This window comes from Anomaloglossus baeobatrachus, chromosome 2, assembly GCF_048569485.1.
Source record: "Anomaloglossus baeobatrachus isolate aAnoBae1 chromosome 2, aAnoBae1.hap1, whole genome shotgun sequence".
Lineage (NCBI taxonomy): Eukaryota > Metazoa > Chordata > Amphibia > Anura > Aromobatidae > Anomaloglossus > Anomaloglossus baeobatrachus.
Window position 1 is genome coordinate 750099631 of NC_134354.1, and position 19759 is coordinate 750119389.

General features: G+C 46.6%; 1 protein-coding gene across 1 annotated transcript in view; it reads right to left on the reverse strand.

Moving 5' to 3' along the window:
* CEP126 (centrosomal protein 126) overlaps window positions 1-19759 on the reverse strand; it is a 106623-nt gene that overhangs the window by 50698 nt on the left and 36166 nt on the right. Inside the window, exons 3-5 of the mRNA XM_075337470.1 lie at window positions 11999-12144; window positions 7412-7529; window positions 5745-5946 (exon numbers count right to left, since the gene is read on the reverse strand). Coding sequence (XP_075193585.1) covers window positions 5745-5946; window positions 7412-7529; window positions 11999-12144 — 466 coding nt within the window. The remainder of the gene's footprint in view (window positions 1-5744; window positions 5947-7411; window positions 7530-11998; window positions 12145-19759) is intronic.

Sequence of the window (19759 nt, forward strand, 5' to 3'; positions counted from 1 at the left end):
GACAGACGGGGAACGAGACAGACGGGGAACGAGACAGACGGGGAACGAGACAGACGGGGAACGAGACAGACGGGGAACGAGACAGACGGGGAACGAGACAGACGGGGAACGAGACAGACGGGGAACGAGACAGACGGGGAACGAGACAGACGGGGAACGAGACAGACGGGGAACGAGACAGACGGGGAACGAGACAGACGGGGAACGAGACAGACGGGGAACGAGACAGACGGGGAACGAGACAGACGGGGAACGAGACAGACGGGGAACGAGACAGACGGGGAACGAGACAGACGGGGAACGAGACAGACGGGGAACGAGACAGACGGGGAACGAGACAGACGGGGAACGAGACAGACGGGGAACGAGACAGACGGGGAACGAGACAGACGGGGAACGAGACAGACGGGGAACGAGACAGACGGGGAACGAGACAGACGGGGAACGAGACAGACGGGGAACGAGACAGACGGGGAACGAGACAGACGGGGAACGAGACAGACGGGGAACGAGACAGACGGGGAACGAGACAGACGGGGAACGAGACAGACGGGGAACGAGACAGACGGGGAACGAGACAGACGGGGAACGAGACAGACGGGGAACGAGACAGACGGGGAACGAGACAGACGGGGAACGAGACAGACGGGGAACGAGACAGACGGGGAACGAGACAGACGGGGAACGAGACAGACGGGGAACGAGACAGACGGGGAACGAGACAGACGGGGAACGAGACAGACGGGGAACGAGACAGACGGGGAACGAGACAGACGGGGAACGAGACAGACGGGGAACGAGACAGACAGAAACAGAGACAGACAGAGACTTTCAGAGAAATTGTTACTATCCCGGGCAACGCTCGTGTACTACAGCTAGTTGAAATATAAAATTGTAAAATAAAACAAAAATAACAAAAATACAAAAAAAATTAAACGCTAGCATTGACGTTTTTTGGTCACTGCAAGTCACCCAAAAAAGGCAATAAAAAGCGATCAACACATTGTGTGTACCAAAGATTGGTACCAACAAACAGAGACCCATCACGAAAAAAAATAAACATTTTACAGGTCTCAGGAAAATGTGTAAATAAAAAACATTTTTGGCTTTGTTTACAAATATGATTTTTTTTAACCAATGTGATGCAGTAAAGAGTATGGTGGGGGATGGGAAATATATTTCTCCTAGCAAGTGCCTCTAGCATTGGTGAGCAGCAGGGAAGGAGGTCAAACCCTGGCCTGGACCTTCTCTGCTATTCCTGGATTTTGGGTCAATGACCGACTTGCACAGCTGCAGGATTAGGACAACAAACAGTTAATAGGCGGCTCTGACTTCTTATGGTGGTGGGTGTTTGGGCTGGTGTAACATCTGCCTGGAACCACAGACGGGCTGTAATGGACAGGCAAGAAGGAAGCCACTCACCAAGCGGGACCCCTAGAAACCTGTAACCCTTTAACTCCTATACAGGGATTTGGAATTACACATGGCCCTGGAGATCACTACCTGTGGAAGGCTGCAGTCCGATGAGAGTAGACGTCAGGCAGGGTCAAACCAGGAGTTGCAGAACAGGGACAGAATCTGGCAGGCAAGGACGTAATCAGAAAACAGAGCAGAGGTCAAATCCGTGACTGGCGGCGAGGTACAGAAACAGCAGGCAGGATGGTAGTCAGACAACAAGCAGAAATCAGAACACCAGAATCACTAAACAAAACAGGGTGGAACAGGAACCAGGAATACAGAACTATCTCTGGCAGTGGTCAGCAGACAGGAGGGGAAATAAGAAGGGTGTGGTGTCTTCCTATTGGTTGTAGCTGAATGAAGGCAAGTTCAGCTGGAAGACACGTGCCACCTACAGTCAGCCAGTGGTACTACAGGTCCCAAGGAAACTCAGCCCAGTGGATGAGTGGAGCCTGCACCCACCAGCGCCACTGGCATCAACTCCTCTCCCGTCAACAGCACTATCCACGGCAGGAACACGGCGTCGTCTGGTGATCGAAGGAGAAGTCGCTGGAGCAAACTCCGGTGGGGACGTAACAGCTGGAGAGCTGAAGTAGGTTTTGTGGTAATGTTATACCTGAATGGGCTGGCACATCCGGGACCTATATTATGCTGATTGACAATCTGGACTTTTGCTTTGCATTCCTGTCTGAAGTAAGACTGTGTTTTTCTGTCTGTTACCAGTGTGAATAAAACACTTACTTTTTGGACTGAGAACCTGTTTGTGCCTCTTTACTGCGCCCCTGCCATTGCCTCCCAGAGCTGATTCCTACATTACTTATTGTCCGAACCGTACTGACCTGAAGAATCGCGCTGCCATAATATTTTACCGCACGATGAATGCCTTAAAAAAAAATCCCCAAAAAGCGGCAGAATTGTGTTTATTTTCACCATCTCACAGCACTTGGAATTTAATTTTGTGTTTTTCAGTACAGGTTTGAATGCATCTTAAAAATGAAAATGTGGTGGGAAGGGGCGAGGGTCGCCCTACAATATATAATGCATTGGACCAGTGTATGCACAGTACAGATACATGACTGTGTATGCCAGTTACAGCAGTGTACAGATACACGGATAGACACCGCCATAGTGGCCAAACAAGAGGAACACTGCCACCTAGTGGCTTTATATCAGACTGCTGAGAAATAAGTCTCACTAGAGATATCTACATATTATTAGGGATGAGCGAGTAGTGAAATACTCGGACTCGCTATACTCGTAACTCAATGGGAATGTGGGTAATTGTCTGCTGGACCCTACAAAGCGGTCTGCGGCTGAGTAGAAGGCTGAAATGGATGCATGATTGTTTAAAAGCCGGGTGATAAAAGCTGCCGGCTTTTTTAAGCAATCAGCTGATACACGCTCCTTCGCTCCCTGGAGCAATGCAGTGCATAATACATTAGGGGTAATGAGCGGCTCCGGAAGTAGAGGAACAGCACCGCGGAGAACAGCGGAGAGCCAGGTAAGACTTCACCAACGGCTTTCCCGTCCAATGCTTTCCTCCCCGCTGCTTCCCTCCCCGCTGCCTCGCTCTCCCGCCTGGTGCTTCCCTCCCCGCTGCCTCGCTCCCCCACCTGGTGCTTCCCTCCCCGCTGCCTCACTCCCCCGCCTGGTGCTTCCCTCCCCGCTGCTTCGCTCCCCCGCCGCATCCCTGCCCAATCCTAAGTTAGGACCGGGCAGGGAGCGCAGCACCAAGGAGCAGAGAGCGAAGCAGCGGGCAGCAGGGAGCGAAGCAGCGGACAGCGCAGCACCAGGGAGCGGGGAGCGCAGCCCCAGGGAGCGGGGAGCGCAGCACCAGGGAGCGGGGAGCGCAGCACCAGGGAGCGGGGAGCGCAGCACCAGGGAGCGGGGAGCGCAGCACCAGGGAGCGGGGAGCGCAGCACCAGGGAGCGGGGAGCAAAGCACCGGGCAGCGGGGGGCGCAGCACCATGGAGCGAAGCACCGGGCAGCGGCGAGCGAAGCATCGGGCAGCAGGGAGTGAAGCACCAGGGAGCGAAGCACCGGGCAGTAGGGAGCAAAGCACCGGGCAACGGGGAGCGAAGCTCCGGGCAGCGAAGCTCTGGGTAGTACAGCACCACAGCGCGAATGACCCGGGCGGGGAGCATGCATCAGCTGATTGCTTAAAAAAGCCGGCGGCTTTTTACCACCCGGCTTTTAAACAATCATGCATCCATTTCAGCCTTTTACTCAGCCGCAGACCGCTTTGTAGGGTCCAGCAGACAATTACTCACATTTCTCATTGACTTGCATTGGACTCACTATTCCTAACGAGTAATTACAAGGATACTCGCGGAATGACGAGTAGCCCGAATACCGTACTACTTGGCGAGTACCGAGTAGTAACGAGTATACTCGCTCATCCCTATATATTATATATTTGCGTGATTTACAGATGCTTTTTGCAGCACAGCGGTGCAAGGAATGGGCTCTGTCATGACAGTGAATGGCAATAAGCTTTATCACACAGAGAGGTGGTGGGTGCCCGGGATATGCACGTATTTGGGGGACATGCCAAACCCTGACAATGAAGCTCATGAATATTGAGGAGTTCTGCAAGGACTCGACTTGTTTCTCAGGGTGTATACAGGGACACGACTCTGTAATGTGTGCCATTGTCACTACAATATGCAGCCGCACCCTGCACTCAGCCGCCCCCGGCAGCCCCGGAGACATTGTACACAGTACACAGGAGGACGCAGGCCTCATCACCCATAGGTGATACGTTGTGATCGTACAACACCCTCCTTGATGTGGAATATTTAGAGCTTTCTCCGTTTCCCTTGTCATTTGGATCAGTCTCCAAAGTCTGTGCCGTCATTACCTTGGTTATCCATCCTTGACAACAATTTGTCTTTTCTATTTGCATGGGCGTATTTGTGGTAAAAATTGTTTTTGCAATTCGGTTCCATTAAAAAAAATTGCACTGTTTGGCTTTTACAGGTTGTTTCCCTGCACAATGAACTTTGGTGTGGTCTGTAGTCATAGATTAAAGGGAACCTGTCAGCAGGTTTTTGCTACCTCATCTGAGAGCAGCATGATGTAGGCAAAGAGATCCTGAATCCAATGATGTATCACTTAGATTACTGGCTGCAGCCATTCTAACACAATCAGAATATTTAGCTTTAGCAATGTAGCAGAGCTGAGAGAGCTGTCCCCGCCCACACCAGGCTCTCTATAGAGATTGTACATTGACAGTGAATTGTGCCTGATTGCCCTGTATGTGACATTGTAGTCTGAGCAATGATCAGGGTCCTGCTGCTTAAACAAACAAAGCAAATATACAACAATAAGATCGGACTGTGACAAAACAGGCATCCCAGAATTATCTGTGTTAACCCTTACAGCATGCTGGCTTCAGCTTACATAGCAAAAACCTGCTGACATATTCCCTTTAACTGGGAGGAGCTCAGCAAAAAAGACCAAATTCGACATCAGACCGTCGTAATGAGCTCACTGATGGGATTTCAGTTAACTCATTTCCCAGCCAGCAATAGACAGTAGCAGAGCAGTGCAAAATACTTACCAAAAATCAATAGTAAAAATATTTTTGGCCCTAATTAAACATTTTAAGCAACAAAAGAAAAATGTCCTGAAGGTGGACATCCAGAAATCATTTTAGTCATGCATTTCCAGGAGGAACAACGGAGCATCAGTATAATGTGGAATTGCAGGAAATGCCCTACAATATTTTATGGGGATACAATGTTGCTGGGAGAGTTGACAGGTCCTCTTTAAAGGGAATCTGTCAACAACATTTTGCTATGTAAGCTGAGGACAGCATGCTGTAGGGGTTAGAAAACAAAAAGCAACTGTGTGTCTCTTATCTGTGTATGTGCTATTGTTTACTTAAACTAGTGCCTTTATTACCCTGTGATTAACATCGCAGGATGAGAAAACTCACCTGCACAGGAGTCCAACATGCCCACTGTTGTGACTGACACCTCACAGTCAATGCACAATCTCTATAGAGAGCCTGGTGAGGGCAGTGCAGCTCCCTGGGCTCAGCTACATGCTTAAAACGCAATTCTTTGATTATGTGAGAACAGCTTCACCCAGTAATCTAAGTGATACACCGTTGGATTTAGGATCTGTTTGCCTACATTATGTTGCAGTCAGATGAGAGTAAAAACCTGCTGACAGATTACCATTACGTCTTCAATTATAAACGTATAGATGTGTATAGATGCATCAACGATAGGGATCCAGTAAAAGGCTATAAAGCGGCTTCTGCTAGTGTCGCTGTGTACCTGTAAGTTGCTGAGATGCTGCTCCTCCAGAAGCCGCTGCGCCTCCTCCAGCCGGTGCTGGAAGTAGAGCTGGTTACTGTCTACCTGGGCTGCAGACCGGTCCGGAAAGATCCTCTCAAAGTCCAACTTTACAGCAGGTTGTTGCTTTCTGGACCACGTGGAGTGTCCTACCGACGAGACGCTGGAGGAGGCATCTGTGGTTCTGAGGAGTAAAGACCATTAATGGGCAAAGTTTTTATACAGGGACCTGTCCTGCTCTTACTTATAGGTGGGACGCATCTGGGTCAATGAAAAAAGAAATGACACACACAGCTCTGCTACATGTACATTTACAGACACACACAGCTCTGCTACATGTACATTTACAGACACACACAGCTCTGCTACATGTACATTTACAGACACACACACACACACAGCACTGCTACATGTACATTTACAGACACACACAGCACTGCTACATGTACATTTACAGACACACACAGCTCTGCTACATGTACATTTACAGACACACACACACACACAGCACTGCTACATGTACATTTACAGACACACACAGCTCTGCTACATGTACATTTACAGACACACACAGCTCTGCTACATGTACATTTACAGACACACACAGCTCTGCTACATGTACATTTACAGACACACACAGCTCTGCTACATGTACATTTACAGACATATATAGCTCTGCTACATGTACATTTACAGACACACACAGCTCTGCTACATGTACATTTACAGACACACACAGCTCTGCTACATGTACATTTACAGACACACACAGCACTGCTACATGTACATTTACAGACACACAGCTCTGCTACATGTACATTTACAGACACACACACAGCTCTGCTACATGTACATTTACAGACACACACAGCTCTGCTACATGTACATTTACAGACACACACAGCTCTGCTACATGTACATTTACAGACACACACAGCTCTGCTATATGTACATTTACAGACACACACAGCTCTGCTACATGCACATTTACAGTTACAGACACACAGCTCTGCTACATGTACATTTACAGACATACATAGCTCTGCTACATGTACATTTACAGACTTACACAGCTCTCTTACACACACACACACACACACACACACACACCTTGCAGTTCTTGATTGGATGATCGGGACTTGAACTGAGGTTGCAGCATCTGAGCAGCTGAAGGACCTTCCAAGTGATTAACTCAAGGACCCTTCAGGTTATATGATCAGTCATATGACCTGACAGGTCCTTCAGCTGCTCAGCTCCTGCAACGTCAGTTCAGGTCCCGCAGCTTCCTCTCCTGCTCTGCACAAATCATATAGATTATTTTATGGCAGGAGGAGAGAGTAGATCTCTTTGTGATCGGGGAGGATGCGGTGCAGTGATTTCTTCCATCGCAGGAAGGTACCTCTGGACTACAAGAGAGCACAATTTTTAGCAGAAATTTTTCTTGCCAAAAAGGGTGTATTATCGTCTGAAACACAGGGTGTATATAATATATACAAACACACACACACACACACACACACACACACACGTAGATATATAGATATAGACATACATTATATATATATATATATATATAATGTATGTCTATATCTATATCTATATCTATATCTATATCTATATATATATATATATATATAAATAAAACGTACCTTGTGCTGTTAGGGCTCCGGAAATTGGAGACGTAGTAATACGTGGAGGGGATGGATCCCTGAATTTGCTCAAGAGCATCTTCTAGTTTTGGCGTGGGCCTTTTGTGAATGGTAAATGCTGTAAAATAAATGGATAAAATGAGCGATAAACACGACTCACGGACATGTTTCCATTTGATCTTATGTAATCGATCAGGTGGGTGCGGCAGTCCTTCTAGTCTGGGTGGTGGTTGTGAAATCTTAGAAGTCCTATATCACGCCTTGGTGTTCCCCTCCGCTCACGGTGTGTCAGACTGCGCCCAAGCTCTGCCCAAACATTGCCCTTACAGCTCCACACAGCAGACGTGACCTGATTAAATGGAGACATCATTGACCGATGCATGTTTGTGGATGTACGGAGCCAACCCCATACCGGGTAAAATGCCAGCTGTGTTATACAGCTGCTATCCGCCTGTAAAACCAGTGACTGGAGCCCACAGTGATCTGACCTAGATCTGATCGCTGCTGTTTAACCCTGTAAATGCAGCTGTCAATCACTGACATTGATTTAACAGGTGCAACTATGATGGCAATGCGTTCATGGGGTGCCAATGGGCTACCATGCTAGCTGGGGGCCTCATGGCAGTGTCCTTGGTGAAGCCCAACCGATGGCTGTAGTATTACAGTATATAGAACAAGCATCAGACAGGTCCCCTAATGGGTCTAAAAACAAAAAATAAAAAAAAAAATCGTTATGTTTGCTAAATTTAAAAATAGATAAAAAACATATTTAATATTACAAAGTCAACAAAAGTACAATCTGTCAAAATATTAATAAATTAATTGAATTCATTAACCTGAACAGTAAACGTCAATAAGAAAAAATCTGAACCCCAAAATTGCCATTTTTCATGTCACCCTACTCCCCCATAAAATGCAATAACTAATTCAAACATATACTCCAAAATGGTATAACCAAAAACCATTGTCTTGCCCCGTCAAAAAGTACCACCAACGGGGGAAAAAGTGTCAGGCCTCAAAAAATAGAGATACAATTTATTTATATATTTATTTATTAATTTTCAAATTTTGCAATTTTTTAGTTATGAATACAAAACCTCTAAGGCTTATTTTTGCTACATCAAAAATACTGGTTTTGGTGCTTTTTTTTTGAGAAATCTGCTTGCCTATCCTGAAGCCAGCAAAGTCTATGAGATTTCTGAAGTCCTGTGCACATGTTGCTTTTATTATTTACCTTGCAAATTTGGTGTGGAAATTTTTTTTGCAGCATGTCAATTGTTGGTGCATTTTTCCCTGCAATTTTAAGCCCTTCCACCCACTGACTTCACTAAAAAGAATGCATGGGAAAAAAAACCTCACCAAAACCACATGCGTTTTTTTTGGTGCGTTTTTCTGCCAGAAGGTGCAGATATGATGCAGAAAATGTCTGCACCAAATACTCATTGTGCGCCCATAGCCTAAAGGGTGCTTTACACACTGCGATCTCGTTAGCGATGTGACACGCCAGATCGTAGATGCAATCTGCCGAGATCGCACATGTGACCGGCGCTATAAAAACGACCTATGTGCGATCTCGGCAGATCGCAACTGCGATCTGGCTTGTCACATCGCTAACGAGATCGCTAGCGATGTCGCAGCATGTAAAGCGGCCTTTAGGCCATGCGCAGACGTTGCATTTAGATTGCGTTTTTTTCTTGCAGTTTTTAACCAATACTGCAAGGATAAAGCATCCCAGAAAAGTCTATGAGAATCCTGACTTGCTGTGCACACGTTGCTTCTTTTTTCCTTGCAGATTTTGGTGCACAAAGAATCTGCAGCATGTCAATTGTTTCTGCACTTTTTCCTGCAGATATAATCTACTGCAGGGCTTGTGCTCGATCATTGCAGTGGATTATATCTGTCAGTGGTGCACTCGCACTGGCAGTTCGCCTCACACACCATGCATACAGCATGGTGTTTGAGACTCTCCATACCTTAGTAACCCGGGGTCGTTATGGTGACAACCTAGTTTTGCCATGTCAGCAATCGGGTCCCTGTGATCATATTACAGGGACCTGATCACCTGGGAGAGGTTAGCGATCCCTCTCCCTGCCTCCTGAATGCTGCGATCGCATTGATCGCAGCATTCAGGAGGTTAAACTACCGGAAGCAGCGCAGGCAACGCTCCGGTGAGAGCTGGATCCCTTGTTGTAACATCAGTCGGAAACCTGGTGATGATTGTGGAAGTGCAGCACCTGAACCACCGGGATCAGCATGACTAAAAAAGCACAAAAAGTAGCAGGAAAAAACGCATATGAAAAAACAAGCGCAAACTGCTCCCGGCAATGAGAGCCGGGTCCCGACTGACTGTATCATCAGTTGGAGACCTGCTGACTATAGCGGGGGTACATAGCCCGAACCACCGGGATCACCATGACTAAAAAAAGCACAAAAAAATAGCAGAAAAAAAACATATGAAAAAACACGCACAAACCGCTTCTGGCAGTGAGACCCGGGTCTCGGCTGTAACATCAGTCGGAGGTCCAGCAACAATCGTGGGGGTACGGAGCAGGAACCCCTGCAATTGCTATAACTAAAAAAAAAAAAAAAAACTAACATGAAAAAAATGCAAACGCAATAGAAAATGTGCGTTTTTTTCTGCTGCATTTTTCCTGCCAAGACTGGAAATCTGCACACAAATTCTACTGCATGTGTACATCCCCATACAGTTCTGGCACAGTGGATGGGATTTATAGCAATCTCCAGCTCCCCGCGCTTCATTACACAATCTGACCTGTTGTTCGTGTTTCAAATCTGTAAAATGTCAATTTCTGCGGGAACACTGAGCTTTATGAGCAGATTTTTCCCATAGATATGCACTAGATGTAGAAAACCCACATATCCTGCGGAAACGCATCAAAAACGCATGTAATCTGCACATAAGTACCGTATTTTTCGGATTATAAGACGAACATTTCCTCCCAAACATTTGGGAGGAAAATGAGGGGTGCGTCTTAAAATCCGAATATAGCTTACCAGGGAGGTGAAGAATTAGCGTGGGGGGCTGTCTGTGCGGGCGGCCAGCTGCCTTCTCTGTGAGGGCGACCCTCTGTGTGGGTGGCTGGGTGCCTCTTTGTGTGGGCGGCCTGCTGCCTCTCTGTGCAGGAGGGCGGCCGGCTGCCTCTTTGTGTGGGCGGCCTGCTGCCTCTCTGTGCAGGAGGGCGGCCGGCTGCCTCTTTGTGTGGGCGGCCTGCTGCCTCTCTGTGCAGGAGGGCGGCCGGCTGCCTCTTTGTGTGGGCGGCCTGCTGCCTCTCTGTGCAGGAGAGCGGCCGGCTGCGTTGGGTGTCCCAGATGCTCTGGCTTCAAATGATGGTGCCCGGAGTCAGCGCGTGAAAAGAAGGAGCTCTCGGCTGAGAGCTCCATGTGCGCAAGCGCTGCAACGGGCGCCATTTCTTTGAAGCTCGGACCGCTGACAGAGCATCTGAAACACCCACCGCACCGGCCTGTTTCACACAACCACCGCAGCTTCCACGGCCAGCACAGCCCCCACCGCGGCCAGCACAGCCCCCACCGCGGCCAGCACAGCCCCCACCGCGGCCAGCACAGACCCCACCGCGGCCAGCACAGACCCCACCGCGGCCAGCACAGACCCCACCGCGGCCAGCACAGACCCCACCGCGGCCAGCACAGACCCCACCGCGGCCAGCACAGACCCCACCGCAACCAGCACAGACCCCACCGCAACCAGCACAGACCCCACCGCAACCAGCACAGACCCCACCGCAACCAGCACAGACCCCATCGCAACCAGCACAGACCCCATCGCAACCAGCACAGACCCCATCGCAACCAGCACAGACCCCATCGCAACCAGCACAGACCCCACCGCAACCAGCACAGCCCCCACCGCAACCAGCACAGACCCCACCGCAACCAGCACAGACCTCACAGCAGCACCTGCAGCATCGCCCTACTCCAGCACTACCCCTGCCTCCTGTGACTCCACTCCCACTCCACCACCACTGCTGCCCCCTCCGGTAAGACAACACCAGAGTATAAGACAGACCCCATTTTTTTTTACCTTTTTTTATCTCTAAATTTGGGGTGCGTCTTAGCGTCTTATAATCCGGTGCATTTTATCAAACGAAAAATAGGGTATATCAATAAGGTTTTGTCAAAGCCGAATACCACAAAGTATCAAAAACAAAACAGCGCAATTTAAAACATGATGCGCGAACAAGACAAAAAAATGGACAAAAAAATGCTTCAAAAACTAGATAAATCCACAAATAACCGAATAGGTGCAGAAAGTTACAGTAAAACTAATGGTGTTATTCTAAACTGCAACTTGTCCTTGGTTATGGCTCTTGGATGGGATGGGGGGGGGGACAACAAATTGCAAAAATGAAAAAATGGGAAGGGGTTAAAGAGTACTAGAAGTACTACAATGTCTACTGTGACAGTTATTTAATCCCGACCAAACAATAATGCTAATATGTTACATAATGATCGTTTTCCATAAATATTAATGGCGTCTAGTAAATTCCCCCGATAACGTAAAGTCCTATAAACCTGGTGTTTCCCGATCTCTCTAGAGTAGTCACTGACCGGGTCTCCTGCGCTGTGACGGGGGGAGATGGGCTCGCTGGAACTTTTCTGTAGCTTCTTGAAGCTTTAATTTCCTTTGATGCAGAACTTCTTCCCGGAACTTCTGCTCTTTTTGTTCGTCTTCTCTTTGTTTTTCCTCGAGTGCTCTAATCGTACATAAAAAAAAATAAAATATAGATATATCTAATAAAAAAACATAAGAAAAAAAAAAGTCTACCAATAAATCAGCGATCGTCTATAAAAACCAATCCGAAAGGACGTAGAAAAATATGCAACATTACACAGCAGGAGATTAATTCAGAAAGAAGCTGTCTGGGCTCGTCCGGGACTATAAAATATGCGGCTCACACCCTGTTCACGGCTCACATTGTTGTAAATACCTTGTAAAATAAAAAAAAAGCCCAGACGTAAAGTGCGGTGTACAGTGATGGAGGTGTCTCTGGGCTGACATTCCAGCTCACGTCGCCGGCAGAGCGAGAATGACGCCCGGGGAGGGTTGTGCCGTGAATGTCACGAATGGTCGCTATGGGGAGAAGAATAAAATAAATAAAAACACATGGAAATCTCACCTTCAGAGATGATCGGCACAGGTCTCCTCTGCGACTGACGTGTCAGCACTGGAGCAGCAGAGCGCAGGGTGATTAATATCGACACAGTGTGTACAGCACACACAGATCATAACATCACAATGTACACACGTGCACGGCACAGACACAGACTACAACCTGGGCATCTGCCAACGTCCATCAATAGGAGATATGCTCCATGCCAACAACAGCGGGTGATATACACGGACACAGCACGAGCGCAACCACTGTGCATTATAACAGTAGCTCGCAGCAGACAGGTAATGGGCCTGGTCACCGTCACCTTTCCTTGGAGCAGACATTGATAATAGGCCAGGTCACCGTCACCTTTCTTTGGAGCAGACATTGATAATAGGCCAGGTCACCGTCACCTTTCCTTGGAGTAGACATTGATAATGGGCTTGGTCAACCAGTCACTCTTCCTTGGAGCAGACATTGGTAATAGGCCTGGTCAACCAGTTGCCCTTCCTTGAAGTAGACATTGGTAATGGGCATTTGTCACCAGTCACCCTTCCTTTGAGCAGACATCAGTAATAGGCCTTGGTCACCCAGTCGCCCTTCCTTGGAGCAGACAATGGTAATGAGCCCAGTCGCCCTTCCTTGGAGCAGACAATGGTAATGAGCCCAGTCGCCCTTCCTTGGAGCGGACATTGGTAATGGGCCTTAGTCACCCAGTCACCCTTTCTTGGGGCAGACATTGGTAATGAGCCCAGTTTGCCTTCCTTGGAGACCAAACATTGATAATGGGCTTGGTCACCCAGTCGCCTTTCCTTGGAGTAGACATTGGTAATGGGCCTTGGTCACTCAGTCGCCCTTCCTTGGAGCAGACATCGAGAATGGGCTTGGTCAACCAGTCGCCCTACCTTGGAACAGACATTGATAATGGGCCTTGTTACCCAGTGACCCTTCCTTGGGTGCTAACCTCTATATATCAGGAATAAGTACAATATCTGACATTTAGATGTTCTGACCAAGTCGTCTCGCCATTACAATATTCGTAGCTCACTACATTTTTCTGTTTCAGCTATAATAACTGTCTGTTCACTTATAGTCTAATTTATCTCACCCGTCGCCATTCGCCTCAACTGTTATTGGCCTTAATGAGATTTTCCTCTTTGTTACTAAAGAGCTTTTCTCACAATCATAAATTGACCTCTGGCGCTTCATGAAACACAGGAGGTGCCGGCAAGTCAGGAGCTGCAGAAAACCAACCGGAGCGTCGATGAATATAGATAAAAACGGCGATGAAAACAGATCAAGGCGGCAGTGAAAACTGATCAAGGCGGCAGTGAAAACTGATCAAGGCGGCAGTGAAAACTGATCAAGGCGGCAGTGAAAACTGATCAAGGCGGCAGTGAAAACAGATGAAGAAGGCAGTGAAAACAGATGAAGAAGGCAGTGAAAACAGATGAAGGCAGTGAAAACAGATGAAGGCAGTGAAAACAGATGAAGGCAGTGAAAACATATGAAGGCAGTGAAAACAGATGAAAAAGGCAGTGAAAACAGATGAAAAAGGCAGTGAAAACAGATGAAAAAGGCAGTGAAAACAGATGAAAAAGGCAGTGAAAACAGATGAGGAAGGCAGTGAAAACAGATGAGGAAGGCAGTGAAAACAGATGAGGAAGGCAGTGAAAACAGATGAAGAAGGCAGTGAAAACAGATGAAGAAGGCAGTGAAAACAGATGAAGAAGGCAGTGAAAACAGATGAAGGCAGTGAAAACAGATGAGGAAGGCAGTGAAAACAGATGAAGGCAGTGAAAACAGATGAAGGCATTGAAAACAGATGAGGAAAGCAGTGAAAACAGATGAAGAAGGCAGTGAAAACAGATGAAGGCAGTGAAAACAGATGAGGAAGGCAGTGAAAACAGATGAAGGCAGTGAAAACAGATGAGAAAGGCAGTGAAAACAGATGAGGAAGGCAGTGAAAACAGATGAGGAAGGCAGTGAAAACAGATGAAAAAGGCAGTGAAAACAGATGAGGAAGGCAGTGAAAACAGATGAAGAAGGCAGTGAAAACAGATGAGGAAGGCAGTGAAAACAGATGAGGAAGGCAGTGAAAACAGATGAAGGCAGTGAAAACAGATGAAGGCATTGAAAACAGATGAAGGCATTGAAAACAGATGAAAAAGGCAGTGAAAACAGATGAGGAAGGCAGTGAAAACAGATGAAGAAGGCAGTGAAAACAGATGAGAAAGGCAGTGAAAACAGATGAGGAAGGCAGTGAAAACAGATGAGGAAGGCAGTGAAAACAGATGAAAAAGGCAGTGAAAACAGATGAAAAAGGCAGTGAAAACAGATGAGGAAGGCAGTGAAAACAGATGAGGAAGGCAGTGAAAACAGATGAGGGAGGCAGTGAAAACAGATGAAGAAGGCAGTGAAAACAGATGAAGAAGGCAGTGAAAACAGATGAAGAAGGCAGTGAAAACAGATGAAGAAGGCAGTGAAAACAGATGAAGGCAGTGAAAACAGATGAGGAAGGCAGTGAAAACAGATGAAGGCAGTGAAAACAGATGAAGGCATTGAAAACAGATGAGGAAAGCAGTGAAAACAGATGAAGAAGGCAGTGAAAACAGATGAAGGCAGTGAAAACAGATGAGGAAGGCAGTGAAAACAGATGAAGGCAGTGAAAACAGATGAGAAAGGCAGTGAAAACAGATGAGGAAGGCAGTGAAAACAGATGAGGAAGGCAGTGAAAACAGATGAAAAAGGCAGTGAAAACAGATGAGGAAGGCAGTGAAAACAGATGAAGAAGGCAGTGAAAACAGATGAGGAAGGCAGTGAAAACAGATGAAGGCAGTGAAAACAGATGAGGAAGGCAGTGAAAACAGATGAGGAAGGCAGTGAAAACAGATGAGGAAGGCAGTGAAAACAGATGAGGAAGGCAGTGAAAACAGATGAGGAAGGCAGTGAAAACAGATGAGGAAGGCAGTGAAAACAGATGAAGGCAGTGAAAACAGATGAAGGCATTGAAAACAGATGAAGGCATTGAAAACAGATGAAAAAGGCAGTGAAAACAGATGAGGAAGGCAGTGAAAACAGATGAAGAAGGCAGTGAAAACAGATGAGAAAGGCAGTGAAAACAGATGAGGAAGGCAGTGAAAACAGATGAGGAAGGCAGTGAAAACAGATGAAAAAGGCAGTGAAAACAGATGAGGAAGGCAGTGAAAACAGATGAGGAAGGCAGTGAAAACAGATGAGGAAGGCAGTGAAAACAGATGAGGAAGGCAGTGAAAACAGATGAGGAAGGCAGTGAAAACAGATGAAGAAGGTAGTGAAAACAGATGAGGAAGGCAGTGAAAACAGATGAAGAAGGCAGTGAAAACAGATGAAGGCAGTGAAAACAGATGAAGGCAGTGAAAACAGATGAAGGCAGTGAAAACAGATGAAGGCAGTGAAAACAGATGAAGGCAGTGAAAACAGATGAAGAAGGCAGTGAAAACAGATGAAGACGGCAGAAGGTAAGTATGAGACAGAAGGCAGGGGATTTACATTTAAAGCACTACACTTAAAGTGACTGAAATCGAACATCCAGTGCCTGATACATGGGGCACAAGGGCAGCATGGGTCAGGTTCCCTTGAAAGTTGTCACTGGATAGCCATGTCTATAAGGAAGACACCTTTAGGCCATGTGCGCACACTGCGGATTTACCGTGGATTTTACCGCAGGTTTGCTGCAGAAAATGTGTCTAACATTTCTGCAGTTATTCCCCAGCAAAACCTATGGGTATAAAAAAATGCTGTGCGCACACTGCGTTTTTTTTATAACTGCGGAATTTCCGCTGCGGAATTAATGTGCATGTGACTACTTTTCCGCAGGTACCTGTGGTTTTTGCCATAGAAGAAATCTCTTGAGAGTCTGAAAGATTAGCGCACTTGCGGTCAAAAAACGCACCAATACCGCACTGAAAACCACATGCGGTTTTACCGCGGTTTAGATGCATTTTTGGTGCAGTTTTTACATTTGATGTTCTCTTGCCAATGTCCTGATGAAGGGAGCTGTGTCTCCAGAAACGCGTAGACTTGTGCATGTTATTAAAGAAACATTAATCTCTTCCTGGATCCTTTGAGTCCTTGGCGCGGAATTAATACCCTTCTTCTATCACTCTCTGTTATCAGCCAACTTTGGGACTGCTGCCTGGACCTGGATCTTATATATGCCTGTATAGTGGTTGTGACTGGCACAACCATTATAGGTGAGTGTGTTTTTATTACATATCTTCCTCCCCTTTTTTGGGGTAAGACCCTATTGCGCTTTTCTTTCCACAGTTTCTCATTTACGAATAATCTAATGAGAGAGAACATGATGTTGTGATAACACACGGGCCCTGAGAACGTGCTGTGTATACAGTGCCTACAAGTAGTATTCAACCCCCTGCAGATTTAGCAGGTTTACACATTCGGAATTAACTTGGCATTGTGACATTTGGACTGTAGATCAGCCTGGAAGTGTGAAATGCAGCAAAAAAGAATGTTATTTCTTTTTTTATTTTTTTTTTTTTAAATTGTGAAAAGTTTATTCAGAGGGTCATTATTATTATTATTATTATTCAACCCCTCAATCCACCAGAATTCTGTTTGGTTCCCCTAAAGTATTAAGAAGTATTTCAGGCACAAAGAACAATGAGATTCACATGTTTGGATTAATTATCTCTTTTTCCAGCCTTTTCTGACTAATTAAGACCCTCCCCAAACTTGTGAACAGCACTCATACTTGGTCAACATGGGAAAGACAAAGGAGCATTCCAAGGTCATCAGAGACAAGATCGTGGCGGGTCACAAGGCTGGCAAGGGGTACAAAACCCTTTCCAAGGAGTTGGGCCTACCTGTCTCCACTGTTGGGAGCATCATCCGGAAGTGGAAGGCTTATGGAACTACTGTTAGCCTTCCACGGCCTGGACAGCCTTTGAAAGTTTCCACCCGTGCCGAGGCTAGGCTTGTCCGAAGAGTCAAGGCTAACCCAAGGACAACAAGGAAGGAGCTCCGGGAAGATCTCATGGCAGTGGGGACATTGGTTTCAGTCAATACCGTAAGTAACGTACTCCACCGCAATGGTCTCCGTTCCAGACGAGCCCGTAAGGTACCTTTACTTTCAAAGCGTCATGTCAAGGCTCGTCTACAGTTTGCTCATGATCACTTGGAGGACTCTGAGACAGACTGGTTCAAGGTTCTCTGGTCTGATGAGACCAAGATCGAGATCTTTGGTGCCAACCACACACGTGACGTTTGGAGACTGGATGGCACTGCATACGACCCCAAGAATACCATCCCTACAGTCAAGCATGGTGGTGGCAGCATCATGATGTGGGGCTGTTTCTCAGCCAAGGGGCCTGGCCATCTGGTCCGCATACATGGGAAGATGGATAGCACGGCCTACCTGGAGATTTTGGCCAAGAACCTCCGCTCCTCCATCAAGGATCTTAAGATGGGTCGTCATTTCATCTTCCAACAAGACAATGACCCAAAGCTCACAGCCAAGAAAACCAAAGCCTGGTTCAAGAGGGAAAAAATCAAGGTGTTGCAGTGGCCTAGTCAGTCTCCTGACCTTAACCCAATTGAAAACTTGTGGAAGGAGCTCAAGATTAAAGTCCACATGAGACACCCAAAGAACCTAGATAACTTGGAGAAGAACATCTGCATGGAGGAGTGGGCCAAGATAACTCCAGAGACCTGTGCCGGCCTGATCAGGTCTTATAAAAGACGATTATTAGCTGTAATTGCAAACAAGGGTTATTCCACAAAATATTAAACCTAGGGGTTGAATAATAATTGACCCACACTTTTATGTTTAAAATTTATTAAAATTTAACTGAGCAACATAACTTGTTGGTTTGTAAGATTTATGCATCTGTTAATAAATCCTGCTCTTGTTTGAAGTTGGCAGGCTCTAATTTATTTGCATCTTATCAAACCTGCTAAATCTGCAGGGGGTTGAAGACTACTTGTAGGCACTGTATGCTGGGTATAAACTGGGCACAGACCGATGCTGCGGAGGTACACTCAGACAGGTCATCCCTGGATGTGCAGCAGCAACAGGTCATTCCTGGATGTGCAGCAGCAACAGGTCATCCCTGGATGTGCAGCAGCAACAGGTCATCCCTGGATGTGCAGCAGCAACAGGTCATCCCTGGATGTGCAGCAGCAACAGGTCATCCCTGGATGTGCAGCAGCAACAGGTCATCCCTGGATGTGCAGCAGCAACAGGTCATCCCTGGATGTGCAGCAGCCACCACATTATGGTAGGTGCTTACCAGCGACATAGCACAGGGGACTGCGGAGCCGCAGGAGACATGTAATACCACATTCTGCTGGATAATGAGGCATAAGAAGCTGTGACTCATTATAATGAACATTCACTTCTCACTACTCACAAAGACACATTCCTAGATATCTGCTCCAACCCATAACATGAAACATCACAATACGGAGGTTTCATCACCGATATTGTGCTTATGTTTCACATCATTTTATTTATGGCTCATAGACACAGGACCATATAAAGTTCACATATCCTAGCACTTTTCTGTATCATTGCACACATGATCAACCTCTGTTCTGCATCTTCTTGCCGCAATTTTGATAAATCACTGATTTACCTGCTGCAGCTCTGCTAGTCTTCACACTCATGAGCTCCTGCTGTATAGTCCTCCGTATTCATGAGCTCGGCTACCCGTGCCCCCTACCACTGATTGGCCGTTTTTTGTAGGCACAAAGCTTTCAATCAATATCATAGGGTTATAAAGAGCTTATCACTGAGAAGAATAGCCAAGCTGAAGCAGATGATAACAGTGATTTTAGCAAAACTCCAAGAGGAAGCCCAGTAAGTAGCACACATCCAGCATCAGGGTCTCTGCCCCTACTTTATGCTGTTTTCAGATGGGGCAGAATAAACCTGCTGACAAGTTTCCTTTCAGGGAACAGATTTCTTTCAAATAAACATTAAAGTGCACCAACCACCAGGATTTTCCTATGTAACCTAAAGCCAGTGCTATACTGGGGCAATCAAGCTGCTTCTATACATACCTTTAGTTGTCAGTTAGGATGTACAGTGCTGGCCAAAAGTATTGGCACCCCTGCAATTCTGTCAGATAATACTCAGTTTCTTCCTGAAAATGATTGCAATCACAAATTCTTTGGTATTATCTTCATTTATTTTGCTTGCAATGAAAAAACACAA